At 43.6% G+C, this 13974-nt stretch overlaps 2 protein-coding genes across 3 annotated transcripts; one reads left to right on the forward strand and one right to left on the reverse strand.

The window, feature by feature from the left end:
- Window positions 1-2743: 2743 nt before the first annotated feature.
- On the reverse strand, window positions 2744-5643 carry LOC108082680 (alpha-tocopherol transfer protein). 2 transcript variants are annotated; one of them, XM_017178181.3, is made up of 6 exons: window positions 5499-5643; window positions 4052-4217; window positions 3892-3986; window positions 3334-3678; window positions 3088-3266; window positions 2744-3020 (listed from the first exon to the last, which is right to left on the reverse strand). In XM_017178181.3, exons 2-6 carry the CDS (start codon window positions 4185-4187, stop codon window positions 2903-2905), a joined length of 873 nt encoding a protein of 290 aa, XP_017033670.1. In that variant the 5' UTR covers window positions 4188-4217; window positions 5499-5643; the 3' UTR covers window positions 2744-2902. The 2 variants fall into 2 exon arrangements, with proteins under 2 accessions (XP_017033670.1, XP_017033669.1); XM_017178180.2 differs by lacking the exon at window positions 5499-5643 and adding an exon at window positions 4514-4610.
- Window positions 5644-7723: 2080 nt separating this feature from the next.
- On the forward strand, window positions 7724-13923 carry Top2 (topoisomerase 2). The gene is made up of 5 exons (XM_017178291.2): window positions 7724-7970; window positions 8951-9532; window positions 9594-10014; window positions 10081-13100; window positions 13165-13923. The coding sequence occupies exons 2-5, from the start codon at window positions 8984-8986 to the stop codon at window positions 13507-13509; spliced, it is 4335 nt and encodes a 1444-aa protein (XP_017033780.1). The 5' UTR covers window positions 7724-7970; window positions 8951-8983; the 3' UTR covers window positions 13510-13923.
- Window positions 13924-13974: the final 51 nt, after the last annotated feature.

Below are 13974 nucleotides of genomic sequence, written 5' to 3' on the forward strand. Positions count from 1 at the left end.
TCTGGCAAAACCCAGCATGAGTGCACCTCTGCTGGGGGTCTTCTCCTGTATGCCAGGCCATGATTTGTACTCTCTCGATTTCTCGGCGGGTTTAATGACATGAGAAAAGGAATCAACGAGGAGGACATCGGACTATAGAAGATGGGTGATTTCCAAGCCAGTGTTTACTAGAACTTTTTAATAAATTTCAGATTTTCTGAACAAGCTAACAGTTTTTATTTTTGTAATTTGTAATGTGTGATATTTTCTCTAACATTTTTTGCTGCGATTAAAATAATACAACAATTTCAAAATGTATCAAAAAATAATGCAATATTTTTTTTTTAAACAATCAATTTCTTTTTCGTTCTTGATGTCTCAATCTCGCCTTAATCTACCATGATTTCCTTGGCACACACACTCCCCCAGTGGGTAGTGCAAGGAAAATAAATTTCGCAACCATTTATCAACTTGGGTGGTCCTTCCTTCGCTGAGCAAACAGGCATGGTCCTGCCGCAGGACCTGTGGAAATCGGTGTCAATAGCACCAACAAAGCCATAACGAGCCGCCATTTATACGGTTTACACCTACGCCTCGGGCCCGGAAGCGTCTTTCGTAGTCAACAAATTGACAGCAAATATTTCAATTATTCTGCCCTGGTCCTTATTTATGGAAATCCCCAAACATTCCGCTGTCCTTGTGCGGGAGGAGATGGTGACCCCCGTTTAGACCAGTTGATGTTTGTTTACAAATCGCTGGACATAATTTATTTGTTCCCATTGTTTTGATTTCAGCTTTGGCTCTGCCTGCCAATCGCTGAATGATAAACTGCTTTCCACGATAAGCCAGTGACTGAGGGTAAGCGATTTTCAGGGGTTTGCATGGTTGGGTCACCCCTCGCCAGCTCATTAGGAAGCAATTATACGTTTAGGCCTCTGGGGTTGCAACTTCCAGGCACACCCACCACCCCTTTCGGCTGGAAAAATTGAAGGTCAGGACCTCTGACAGCGGATGTCAACGGCTGTCAGTTTGACACTACGAACTGACAGTTGACAGCCGAGGCAACGCCCCCAAATGTGTCCTCCGGATAATATGGCTAATTTTGGGAGTGAAGTCTAAGGGAGTTGGAAATAAGGAAGTACTTAAAGGGGATTGCAGTTGGTTTGCCGTTAGAATAATAAATCAGAGGTGAAAATTGATATCAACATTATTTTCGGAATAGAAAAGGGAACAGTTTAAATGTTAATACAAAATGGAGAAGTTAGGTTTAGATATATATCCACGATATCTATTATTAGCAATCTTTAAATGCAGGAAATATTAGCATTGGACACTTAAGTTCATATATATGCTGAATACAAGTATGAGTTTGAGGTAACATGCTGGAGAAGATAAATCCCTTGGCCCGCTGTGCTCTTTCTTTATTTTTCAATAAAATTCGTATAAATTCAGTTTGCAGGCCATAAATTATGTCCAGTTTCAGAATCGACTCACACACGTGTTGCCAGAAGCCAGAAAGCCAGAAGGCCAGAAGCCAACTAATAACGGGACAGCGGTCATGCCTCCCAAATGTAGGCTATGGGATGTGTATGTTTTTTTGTCCGCCTGCCTTTTTTTTCGACTCTTTCGACTGCCACTGTTACTGTCCCCCATAAATATTTACGCAATAAATTTTTTAATCTTGTCGCTTTAATCGCACAAATGTCGCTGCCTTTTATACGCGCTCACACAGACACACACGTACCCAGATTATGGATGTCCGTCTCCCCTCGGAGCCTTGCCCGCTGCCACAATGTCAACCTAGACCCCTCGGCAGAAGCAAAATCAATTTCACTATCGTTGACCAAAGGGCGAGGAATGAATATGGGAGGCAGGGGAACAGACCGAGCTTTGGATACCCTGTAATGTCCTATGTCTAAAATTATATTAGTATCTATAATAATTTTAATCGTATCTTATTTTAAAATATTTAAAGATAAATCCAATGCATATCCAAATCCACTCATTTCGAGACCTTCACTGATTGCTATACACCTTAAGGATATTTTTTTAAGGATTTCAAATTTTATTATATACATTTTACACATTTACGTCACATATCCTTTCATCTTTGCTTTATTTTTAACTAAAAGATTCTTTTAGTAACAAGGGGTATCTATGAGTTCAAGTCTTCTCCTAAAAATATACTGATGTTTTTTACTGTACAGTTTTGTGAGCAGGACACAGACGGCAACGACTTCCGGTGGCCGGGGGTTGAGGGTGAGACAACGGGATTCAATAAAAAATATCAAACATATTCGTAACGGTCAGAAGAAGGAATCTTCCTCCCCTTTCCTCCTTTCTCTTCCTCCTTCGGCCAGCCTGCTATCCCTCACATTCCCTGGCACTGGCCGAGTGCAAACATATTTATGGCCACCGACTGCATTTTATGCGTTGTCCAACACTCAATTACCATAACGGGAAATGGTCGTGCCAGCTAGTTGTCTCGCTCTGGCACCTACCGCACTTTGCATACAAATCGCATAAAACGAATACGGTCAAGATGCTTAGCCTTCTGACCGGAACAAATTTTTGGTGGACGCACTTTTTTGCCATTTGATTCGGTTAGACCAAATTATTATTGCCTTGAGCGTTCGGTCGTCAGTGGTCATTGATGTGGCCGCGTTACGATCTGTATTTTGGGCGGCAAATGTGCGAAGCATTATTGTTTATGCTTGGAGTCGTGGTACAGACTTGCTTAGATTATTAAAGAAGAGATTAGATGTTTAGTATATACTTTCTATATTTAAAATTCAGCAAGTAAAACCTACTTGTGACGTCTACCTTTTAACTATAAATAACCATGAAATAAGGTAAACAAACTAAAATTATTATCAGTTTCACATTTCCCTTTCTTACTTAGTAAAATCAACTGACTTGAGAGTTAGTCAAAGATGAAGCCCAATTGCTCCATATCCTTTTGGACCCCATTAGTCGAACACTGTTCCTTCAGCATGTCCAGCCAGAGCGTATAAGAGTAATCCTCGTGCAAGCCCCCATAGCTGAAGGTGAGTAAAAGTCATTTAAATAAATGTATAATTATTTAAAAATAATATAAATTATACTAACCGTTTTGGCAAATGCTCAGGATCGATGTGTTTGTGCAAGGAGCTCATATCGCTACCATGAATGTATAGTTTCTCTCGCATGGCGGCATTTAAGAAGGGCTTAAAAATCTTGAATGCCGCATTAAAAACCCAATTCTGGTTCACTATATGAAGGGCGGAGGTGCGAATGGGCATGGAGGTCTAAAAGAGAAAGTATACGAATTAATTAAACCAAGATAAAATATTCACAAAAGAAAAACAGACTCACCACCAGCAGGGCTATCATTTTCTGAGCCACACTGGGACTTAGGTGTAGTATGTGCTCTAGTCCCAAGTCCTTCAGATCAAAGATACCCACTCCACCCACTATTTGGGAGATGGGTTCCAAGCTGCCCAGTTCCTGCAGGACAATGGTGGCCCGGAATATATCGTCCACTATCACGCGGTTGGGTCGCCAAAGTCCAAAGCGGTATATGAGTATGCGATGACCGTGTTGATCTCGGTATGGCGTCACCGACAGGATGTCCGACTCTCCAACATGGCGTAGATCCAGAGGACGAACCTTTTCGTAGTAGCTTTTGTTGTGCTCCCGAAACTTGTAGTAACTGCAGAGCTGGAAATTAAATTCTATAATCAGTAAGACTTTGAGTAGTTAAAGTTAAAATAAGTTTAAAAATTCGGCTTTAAATCTAAAAGATTATGTAAAAGTGCACTATATATATTGTTATATATGCCAAAAAGTATACAAAAACTTTTTGTAAAATTTAACTAGTGGTATAATCATTAATTTTATCATTAATTTTATTATTTTTCAACCCCAACTCACCAATCTGTAGCTGTTCTCAATTTTCCAGTAGCGGGCTCTCAGGAACTTCTTCAGATACTTGTCATCGCTGCGGTGTGGCTGGCATTCGTTACGTTCTGTGAAATTTTGTTACGGACTTGATAACTAAGCTTCACTAGCTTAAGGACAAAGGATAACCCACCCAAAATGTAGCTGCGGAACTGCTCGATGACCGCTGCCTCGGAGCTGGTGCTCTCGCCCTGCTGCTCTGCCAGCCGGAGTATCTGTTCCGGTACCTCCTCCTCGGAAATATTCAGCTTATGCTCGATGGCGGGCATTGTGCGGGAGCGGGGACGGCTGCTGGTTGTCTGAATAACAACAAAGAGAGGGCGTAGTAAGCGTTAATTATTATGCGGCCATAAAAAAAAGTACGCGATGTTTTCGGCTAAGCCATTTTCACACGGGTTCCCCAGTATACCCCACATAGAGCACAGGTGAGTGAATCCACAGTGGCAGATAGCACCTGCTCCGATACGGCGATACACTACACTCGACTCGACCTCACACGCGTCTCATTGTTAACCACATTTTCAAGATTTTGACATTGCAATTCCAGTCTGAGAATTTGCCTGCCGCATTTATTGATGGGCGATTTTCTTGTTACCATTTGATGGGTTGCGATCCGCTCGACTTCAAGTGTGTAACTGAGCCCCCGAACGGAATCAGGCCAAATGTTCCCAGTCCCATGTATGCGACCATTAAATATTAAGTAGAAACCGAACAACAATGGACCCGACAAAGCTATAGCGATAGCGTAAGGGAGACAGCTAATCGGGCGATAACAGTATGTCACATAGAACAAGTTGTTTGTATTATTATTTTTAGTTTACTGGTTCAAATCACTTTACTTACAATTCTTGGCAGGTAAGGTTACAATATTTCAATACTAAAATGATTATTATTAAGTCGCGTTCTTCGTAATTCTTCATATACTTTCTTCCTACCCGGCAATCCAATATTTTGTTGTCCAGTGCTGTTGCCTAGCTTCCGTGCCACCCTTGGCCCCATCCCAAATCCCTGATCCCCGAGAAATCAGACTCGCCCTCGTCTGAACCCCGCAAACAAATATATTGCGTACTGTGTGGGTATTGGACCCGGGACCCTCCTGATAAGCGGGGCACATCACAAATCGCAATGGCTAATCAGGTCGCTTGGGGTCTAGTGCAATGCGGCGGCGGCTTGGACGCGAATTTCACAGATAACGATGATGCCACCGCGATCTCAAAGTGCAGCACCCACAGTACCAAACACACAGCGAGCTCATGGAGTGATGTGCAAAGTGCCGGGGCCAATATTTGATTATATTCAACAAATTCCGACTAATTACACAGTTCGCCAGAGAGCTGTTCTGCTGGGAATCCATTGGATTGCAGTGGTAAAAACTCCAATGTGTCGGAACTTCTTCGGTTCAAAAGTTAATGAGCAATACCCCCTAACAATGGGCGTCATTAATTGTCCCCCCAGACAATTGGAGGTAATCAAAGAAATTAGTAGGCTCCATTGGTGTGCAATTATTTTTTCACACCGCCCAGAGTCGCCCGACACCTGGGTTTAACACCCCATTAGTTCGGGGTCTCCGCTTGCATTACCTGGTATTATTCTGATATTGCCGGCTATCACGCACTGGAGCTAGCTTTACGGGAAACTCAAACCCGAAGTTCTACAAAGATCGCGCTCGCAGCTGGCACAAGTGTCGGTGCAGAAGGTTGTGCTGAAACTGAGCTACAGATCGCTTAGAACAAATTATTTTAAGCTCAGAACTCTTAATGGAAAAAGTTGAGAAAAAAACGCAGCAGTAATAACTACAAACCAGTATGGGGAATGAGTAACCCGACTGGAGCAGGCAATATTGTGAAAGCGAAGCTATGAATACCCTCGCAGAGTGACAATCAAGACTTGTAGGACCTATAGTTTATTTCAGAATTCATTTTTATTATTGTAAATTGTAAATAAAAGTGTATAAAAGTAATGTAATAACTTCATTTAGTTTAATAAAAGATAACGAAATCAATTTTTCTTGTATTTTTTAGCACCAATCCGAATTGTTTTATAAAATAAAACTTTAAGTGGTCAATTAAATTTTTAGTGAATTATTAGTGAATTATTACATCTAATATTTAATTCCCAGATTTATCAATTTTAAACTTTAAATAAAGTTTCCATTTTATGTGAAATTTGCCATATACCGAAAACCTTTACCCGCTCGACGAAATTCCCCACTTAATCAAGGGTACAAACTGCAGTCCCTCGTTCACAGTCAGTGTGAGATCTCAGCTAATTCTCCAGCAAGATGCGGGAGAATACACACTTTGTAAACAAGATCTGATGGATAAGTTCAATGAGCTCCGGTGACGTCACAACTTGAAGGGTTCCACCTCGTCTCCACGCACAGACCTCAAGGGGATCGGTCCAGCACACAAACCAGATCTCTTGTATCCAGAATATAGTACTTGATGCGAGACTGGAATCCGATTCTGCAAGGAAACCGCCATCGGAGGCGGAGAGGGAGGACCGACTTGCCCCTTTTCTCGTTGGGCAAGGTCAAGCAAAAGCAGCAGAAAGAAAACCAGTTTCGCTCATTTCCATGCTCTTGGCTCTGACCGTCGAAGCAATTGGCTTGGCAATTTTCATATCACCAGCTGCTTAATTGAAAAACAATCTGCATAACATATAGGTTTAGAACTAAACATAGTAGCAATCTATAATCTTTATTAAAATGTAAATAATTGTCAGAAGCTGGTGAAGTCATTTATTTTACTTTGAAAAGATGCAACAGTTGTAAAGAAAATATCAGATATTCTGTATGCATAAACATTTCTGGTTAAAGGTGATAGTACAGAGGCTTTATACATGTCTTAACTTTTAACGCCTTTGAGTTTTGAATAAATTAACATTTAAAATATAGCGTCAATTTTTTACAAAGTTACTCAATTCCTATTTTTGAACATGCCAACATTGTATTTCCGAAAAATTGCACCGTTCATAATTCATATAAAATCCGGTAATTTTGAGGTTCCAGAGTACAACTTATATTATTGAAAAGGTTTCATTTTGTTTATATATATCCCATTTTTTATTATAGTGGTATGCCTATCATTTATTAAATTGTTAATAATTATTAAATTTTGTATGGAAAATTAAACAGTAAAATACAAAATTTAAAAAAATTGTCTCTGCAATCATATCTCTGTACATATCTACACACTCGCTTATGTATCTTCAAAAAAGAAAAATATATACTATATATGTATGTATATTTTGTTTTATAATGCCATTAAAGAATGCAAACATAATTGAGCAAACGCCGCAAGTGGGTTAAATATATAAATATATGTATAAATAAAAATCATTCCTAATTTTACATGTTCTCTAGATAAACTTGTGTAAAAATGAGGATAAAAAAGTTTCCAGTATGACCATAGCCAATGTTTAAATAAAAAACCGTTATATCGACCAGCCTTGCCAGACCATGCGTTCATGAGGGTTTTCAGAGTTTTAGTGTGTCCAGATGCCGCATAAGCAGAAAATTACACGCATTTCCTTTGGGATTTGGCGCCTTTTCTGGGATTTTTCGCAATATCAGCAGAAAAACCAAAGAATTACTGAAAAAGAAAGATCACAGGTGCTCCATCAATTAATTTAAAACTTAAAGTAGCAATAATATATATTACTTTTATTATCAATAAATAATTGCTTTAAAATTCAGTGTGACCAAAGAAAAAATATCAAAAAATATCAAAAAAATATCGCGGTTTCGATATTTGGCTAAAAAATGTCACGATATATGTCATTTTTCAGAAAAAATACAACAGCCCTACAGTGCGTTTTTCGAGTCGAACAGTTGAAGTTTGTAGTTTGTAAATGTTCATAATATAAATATAATATATTATAGCCCAGTGCGAGTGGCAATCACGCAAGAAGTGCAGTAGAACGCAAAAGGAGGACGCACAGACAACGTGAAAATCGTGGTGCGTCGTCTGTTACATCCCCTACATTTGTGCATCGTTGTTGGGCGGCAGCAGCGACTTAGCACCGCAAAAACTGTGCAACTTTTAGGCCAGGTAAGGAAAACCCAGACGGCATCGCAAATTGTTAGTTGAGGGAAAAACGGAAGAAAACCATCCCACCGTTTTCTAGGAGACGCTCGATTTTCTGCAAACGTAGTTTTTTTTTTCGCTTGCAAATTAAAAATGGCGGTGCCGGTATAGAGAGCACATTTATAGCTGCTATTCGCTGAAAGAAAAACCGCCCGTGTTCTGCCAGCCAGGTCAACCACAATTAAGCCTTTGATCTTGTTAATTTTGAGTGGGAAAATCCACAGAAACAGGGCCTTGATTGGGTTTCCGCGAGGAGCCGGCAAAGTCTTGCACATCAACACACACAGATACACACGTGCACAGACAGACGCCGAAATGCCGCCAACATCGGAACAGTTTTTTAAAAGACGCGCCGAGCGGTTAATGGAGTACAGTTACAGCTGCGGAAATGTAGTTGTTTAAACAAATCAAATAGTTTAAAGATTCCACCAACTGCATCCGGCATTTTCCCCTAACGTAATCATTAGAGAGGTAGTCTCATCAGGGGGGAGGCCAGGTGCAGAACCAAAGAGCGCGCGCGCGTAGTTTTTGTTAGCTTGAAGTACAGTATGTATCGGCTAAGGTTGTCTTTTAAATATATAGGTTTTTGTGAATTTATTATAAATATGATAGATAATAAAATTATCTTGCGAAAATTTTAAATTTCTAATTTTTAAATATCTTTCAAAGTTTACATACAATTTTAGTCAAATAAAAAAAATCTTTAAGTACAAAAAGAGTAATTATCTATTAAGAATATTACGCAACATAGCTTATTAAATGATATTAAATATTTTACAAAATATATTAGAATGTGATGTGCTAATATCTACTGTAGTTGAGTGTAGAAGACGGACAAAACTAATAGAACAATTTAAAATGCCCAAGGCTGTATTCAAAGCTTTAGTTTTACTGCGTACAGTCTGCCTCGCTGACCAACTAATTAATTTTTTTTATCTTTACAGAAGAGGCAACCAAGACAAAACAACAGCAGAATCATGGAGAACGGCATGTCCATCGAGCAGATGTACCAGAAGAAGTCGCAGCTGGAGCACATTCTGCTGCGACCGGACTCCTACATCGGATCCGTAGAGTTCACCAAGGAGCTGATGTGGGTCTTCGACTCTGAACTGAAGCGAATGGTCCAAAAGGAGATCTCATTTGTGCCTGGCCTGTACAAGATCTTCGACGAGATTCTGGTAAATGCGGCCGACAACAAGCAGCGCGACAAGTCAATGAATACCATCAAGATTGACATTGATCCGGAGCGCAATGTTGTGTCCATTTGGAACAACGGTCAGGGCATTCCGGTGACCATGCACAAGGAGCAGAAGATGTACGTTCCTACAATGATCTTTGGCCACTTGCTGACTTCCTCAAACTACAACGACGATGAAAAGAAGGTGACTGGCGGCAGAAACGGCTATGGTGCAAAGCTGTGCAACATATTTTCCACTAGCTTCACCGTGGAAACTGCCACGAAGCAATACAAGAAAAGCTTCAAACAAACCTGGGCCGATAACATGGGCAAGGCCTCCGAAGTTAAGGTATATTCAAATACATAAATACATCTCCAAGGATGCTTTAATCCCTTTTAACACCTTACAGATCAAGGAGTTTAGTGGCACTGACTTCACCCGCATCACGTTCAGCCCCGATCTGGCCAAATTCAAGATGGAACGCCTCGACGATGATATTGTGGCTCTTATGTCGCGTCGTGCCTACGATGTGGCCGCTTCCTCGAAGGGTGTTTCCGTCTTCCTTAACGGCAACAAGCTTACGGTGAAGAACTTTAAGGACTACATTGATCTGCACGTAAAGAACGCAGATGATGACGGGCCAGTCATTAAGGTCGTCCACGAGGTGGCTAACGAGCGGTGGGAAGTGGCCTGTTGTCCCTCGGACCGCGGCTTCCAGCAGGTCTCGTTCGTAAACTCCATATGCACGTACAAGGGCGGTCGGCATGTTGACCATGTAGTTGACAATGTCATCAAGCAGCTCATTGAGGTTCTGAAAAAGAAGAACAAGGGTGAGTTCAGTGCTTCCTCCAGAGACGTGGACTTCGAATGATTATGATTTTCTTTTGCACTTACAGGTGGCATCAACATAAAACCCTTCCAGGTGCGCAACCATCTGTGGGTCTTCGTCAATTGCTTAATTGAGAACCCAACGTTCGACTCTCAGACCAAGGAGAACATGACCCTGCAGGCCAAGAGCTTTGGCTCCAAGTGCACTCTGTCCGAAAAGTTCATTGCCAACATGTCCAAATCGGGCATTGTTGAGTCGGTGCTGGCTTGGGCCAAGTTCAAGGCTCAGAACGACATTGCCAAGACGGGCGGTCGGAAATCGAGCAAGATCAAGGGCATTCCCAAGCTGGAGGATGCCAACGAGGCGGGTGGCAAGAACTCGATCAACTGCACACTCATCCTGACCGAGGGAGACTCGGCCAAATCGTTGGCTGTGTCCGGTCTGGGTGTCATTGGCCGGAACTATTACGGTGTGTTCCCGCTTCGGGGAAAGCTGCTAAACGTACGCGAGGCCAATTTCAAGCAGCTATCGGAAAACGCAGAAATTAACAATCTGTGCAAGATCATCGGCCTGCAATACAAAAAGAAGTATCTGACCGAGGACGATCTGAAGACATTACGATACGGCAAAGTGATGATCATGACTGATCAGGATCAGGATGGTTCCCACATTAAGGGCCTACTTATCAATTTTGTTCACACCAATTGGCCGGAGCTGCTGCGCCTCCCGTTCCTCGAGGAGTTCATAACGCCGATTGTGAAGGCCACCAAGAAAAACGAAGAGCTGTCGTTTTACTCGCTGCCCGAGTTCGAGGAGTGGAAGAACGATACGGCCAATCATCACACGTACAATATCAAGTACTATAAGGGTCTGGGTACCTCCACGTCCAAGGAGGCGAAGGAGTATTTCCAGGACATGGAGCGCCATCGCATCCTCTTCAAGTACGACGGCTCCGTGGACGACGAGAGCATTATGATGGCCTTCTCCAGGAAGCATATCGAATCGAGAAAGGTGTGGCTCACCAACCACATGGACGAGGTGAAGCGACGCAAGGAGCTGGGCCTGCCGGAACGCTATCTTTACACCAAGGGCACCAAGCACATCAGCTACGCGGATTTTATCAACCTGGAGCTGGTGCTGTTCTCCAATGCCGACAACGAACGCTCCATTCCCAGCCTGGTCGATGGCCTGAAGCCGGGCCAGCGTAAGGTTATGTTTACCTGCTTCAAGAGGAACGATAAGCGAGAGGTTAAAGTGGCGCAACTTTCCGGTTCGGTGGCCGAGATGTCGGCCTATCATCACGGCGAGGTCTCCCTCCAAATGACCATTGTGAATCTGGCCCAGAACTTTGTGGGATCCAACAACATAAACCTTCTGGAGCCCCGGGGTCAGTTCGGTACCCGTTTGACCGGCGGCAAGGATTCGGCCAGCGCTCGTTACATTTTCACGCTGATGTCGCCGCTAACGCGACTCATCTTCCATCCCCTGGACGATCCGCTGCTGGCCTATCAAACCGATGATGGCCAGCGGATAGAGCCGCTCTGGTACTTGCCCATCATTCCTATGGTGCTGGTCAATGGTGCCGAGGGCATTGGCACCGGTTGGTCCACCAAGATAGCCAATCACAATCCCCGCGAGATAATGCGCAATCTTAAGCGGATGATCAACGGGGAGGAGCCCCAGGCAATGCATCCTTGGTACAAAAACTTCAAGGGATGCACGGAATACATTTCGGATGGCCGATATGTGGTCAGTGGCAATATACAGATCTTGCCGGGCGAGCGCATTGAGATCACCGAGCTACCTGTGGGCGTTTGGACGCAGACCTACAAGGAGAATGTACTGGAGCCGCTGGCAAATGGCACCGAGAAGGTCAAGGCCGTGATCAACGAGTACAGGGAGTATCACACGGACACCACCGTACGCTTTGTGGTCAGCTTCTCGCCCGGCGAGTTTGTGCGCATCCGCAACGAGGATGGCGGGTTCTTCCGCGTGTTCAAGCTCTCCACAACGATATCAACCAACCAGATGCATGCCTTCGATAAGAATAATTGCCTGCGTCGCTTCCCCAATGCCTTGGATATACTCAACGAGTTCTATAAGCTGCGACTGGAGTACTATGCCCGGCGCAAGGACTACTTGGTGGGACAGCTAACGGCCCAGGCCGATCGGCTTAGCGATCAGGCACGCTTCATCCTTGAGAAGTGCGAGAAGAAGCTGGTGGTGGAGAATAAACAGCGGAAGGCTATGTGCGATGAGCTGGTGAAGCGTGGCTATCGTGCCGATCCCGTCAAGGAGTGGCAGCGCCGCATCAAGCAGGAGGATGCCGAAGCCGAAAACGAGGAGGAGGACGACGATGAAGCGGATGCAGAGGCAGCTCCCAGTGCCAGCTCCAAGGTCAAGAAGGAGAAGGAGGTGGATCCGGATAAGGCATTCAAGAAGCTAACTGACGTCAAGAAGTTCGACTATCTCCTGGGCATGTCCATGTGGATGCTGACTGAGGAGAAGAAGAACGAGCTGCTCAAACAGCGAGATGCCAAGCTCGCCGAGCTGGATAATCTGATAAAGAAGACACCGGAATTGCTCTGGCTGGACGATTTAGATGCCCTCGAGCAGAAGATGAACGAGGTCGAGGAGAAGGAGCGACTGGAGGAGCTGGGCATAAATACAAAGACGTCCAAGGCACTCAAGGGCCAGAAGGGCGCCACAACCGCCAAGGGCAGAAAGGTAAAGGGAATGGCGGGACAGGGCGGTGGCGACATTTTCCCCGATCCCGAGGGCGAGCAGGTTGAGTTTAAGGTCACCGATGAAATGCTAAAGAAAATGGCTCTGGCGGCCAAGGTGGCCAAGGCTGCCAAGGAACCCAAGGAGCCCAAGGTGAAGAAAGAGCCGAAGGGCAAAGCCGTTAAGTCCGAGGCCGATGAGTTGGACGACTTTGATGCTATGGTCGAGAGCGGCGCGAAGGCCTCGCCCAAGGCCAAGAAGGCTGCTGCTGTCAAAAAGGAGCCGGGAGTGAAGAAGCCGCGACAAAAGAAGGAGAACGGCGACGGGCTGAAGCAGGGTAAACTGGATTTCAGCAAGGCTAAGGTAAGGAAGCGCTCTCTCTCTCTTGGAAGCTTCATTAAATATTTAAAATATATTTCTCTTTCAGTCAAAGAATACATCGATTTCCGATGATGATGATGTGGTGGAGGTTTCCAGCAAATCGGTAGAACGCCCTGGACGTCGGGCAGCCAGCAAGAAAATCGACTACAGCTCCCTCTTCTCCGAAGATGAAGAGGGAGCCGGTAATGGTGATGATGCCAGCCCGGCTGAAGACGACGATGAAGACTCACCGGTCAAGCGTCCAGTTAAGCGGACACGCGACGAGGAGAGCAGTGGAGGAGGCAAAAAGAAGGCGCCGCCAAAGAAGCGCCGCGCCGTGATCGAAAGTGACGATGACGAGGACGCGGCTATTGATCTTGATGATGATGATGATTCCGATTTCGAGTGTTGAGCCACTCGAACTATTGTTCTTTTTTGCCTAAAGTATTTTTGAAAATTCACAATCATATTCGGCGGAGGCTCTAAAGTTTAGAGTCTAAACTCTGCAACGAATCTTTATGATTTCCCATTATGCCCCTTAATGTTCAGCAGTCAATGTTTCTTTTATTTTACTTCCAATGTATACTTTTCCCGTTTTAATTTTACTTTAATTTATTCCTAAAGGAATCAACAACTTCGCTACATTCTCTCCCTGTGGCTGATCTCTGTATCCCAGGCCAGAACAGTGAGTTAATCCACCAACTGGAATAAATACATACATAAGCATAATATCGATGTATTTCCTTACCATGTTTTATAAACATAGTTCTTAGTCCTCTCATAAATGTTTTTTATGTAAATAAATCCATTTTAACCGAATTAAAAAGAGTTTCCATTGGAAAACCGATGCAAATTAAAGTTGCTATTAGCTTTAATA

The sequence above is a fragment of the Drosophila kikkawai genome, chromosome 2L, assembly GCF_030179895.1.
Source record: "Drosophila kikkawai strain 14028-0561.14 chromosome 2L, DkikHiC1v2, whole genome shotgun sequence".
In the NCBI taxonomy this organism is placed as follows: domain Eukaryota; kingdom Metazoa; phylum Arthropoda; class Insecta; order Diptera; family Drosophilidae; genus Drosophila; species Drosophila kikkawai.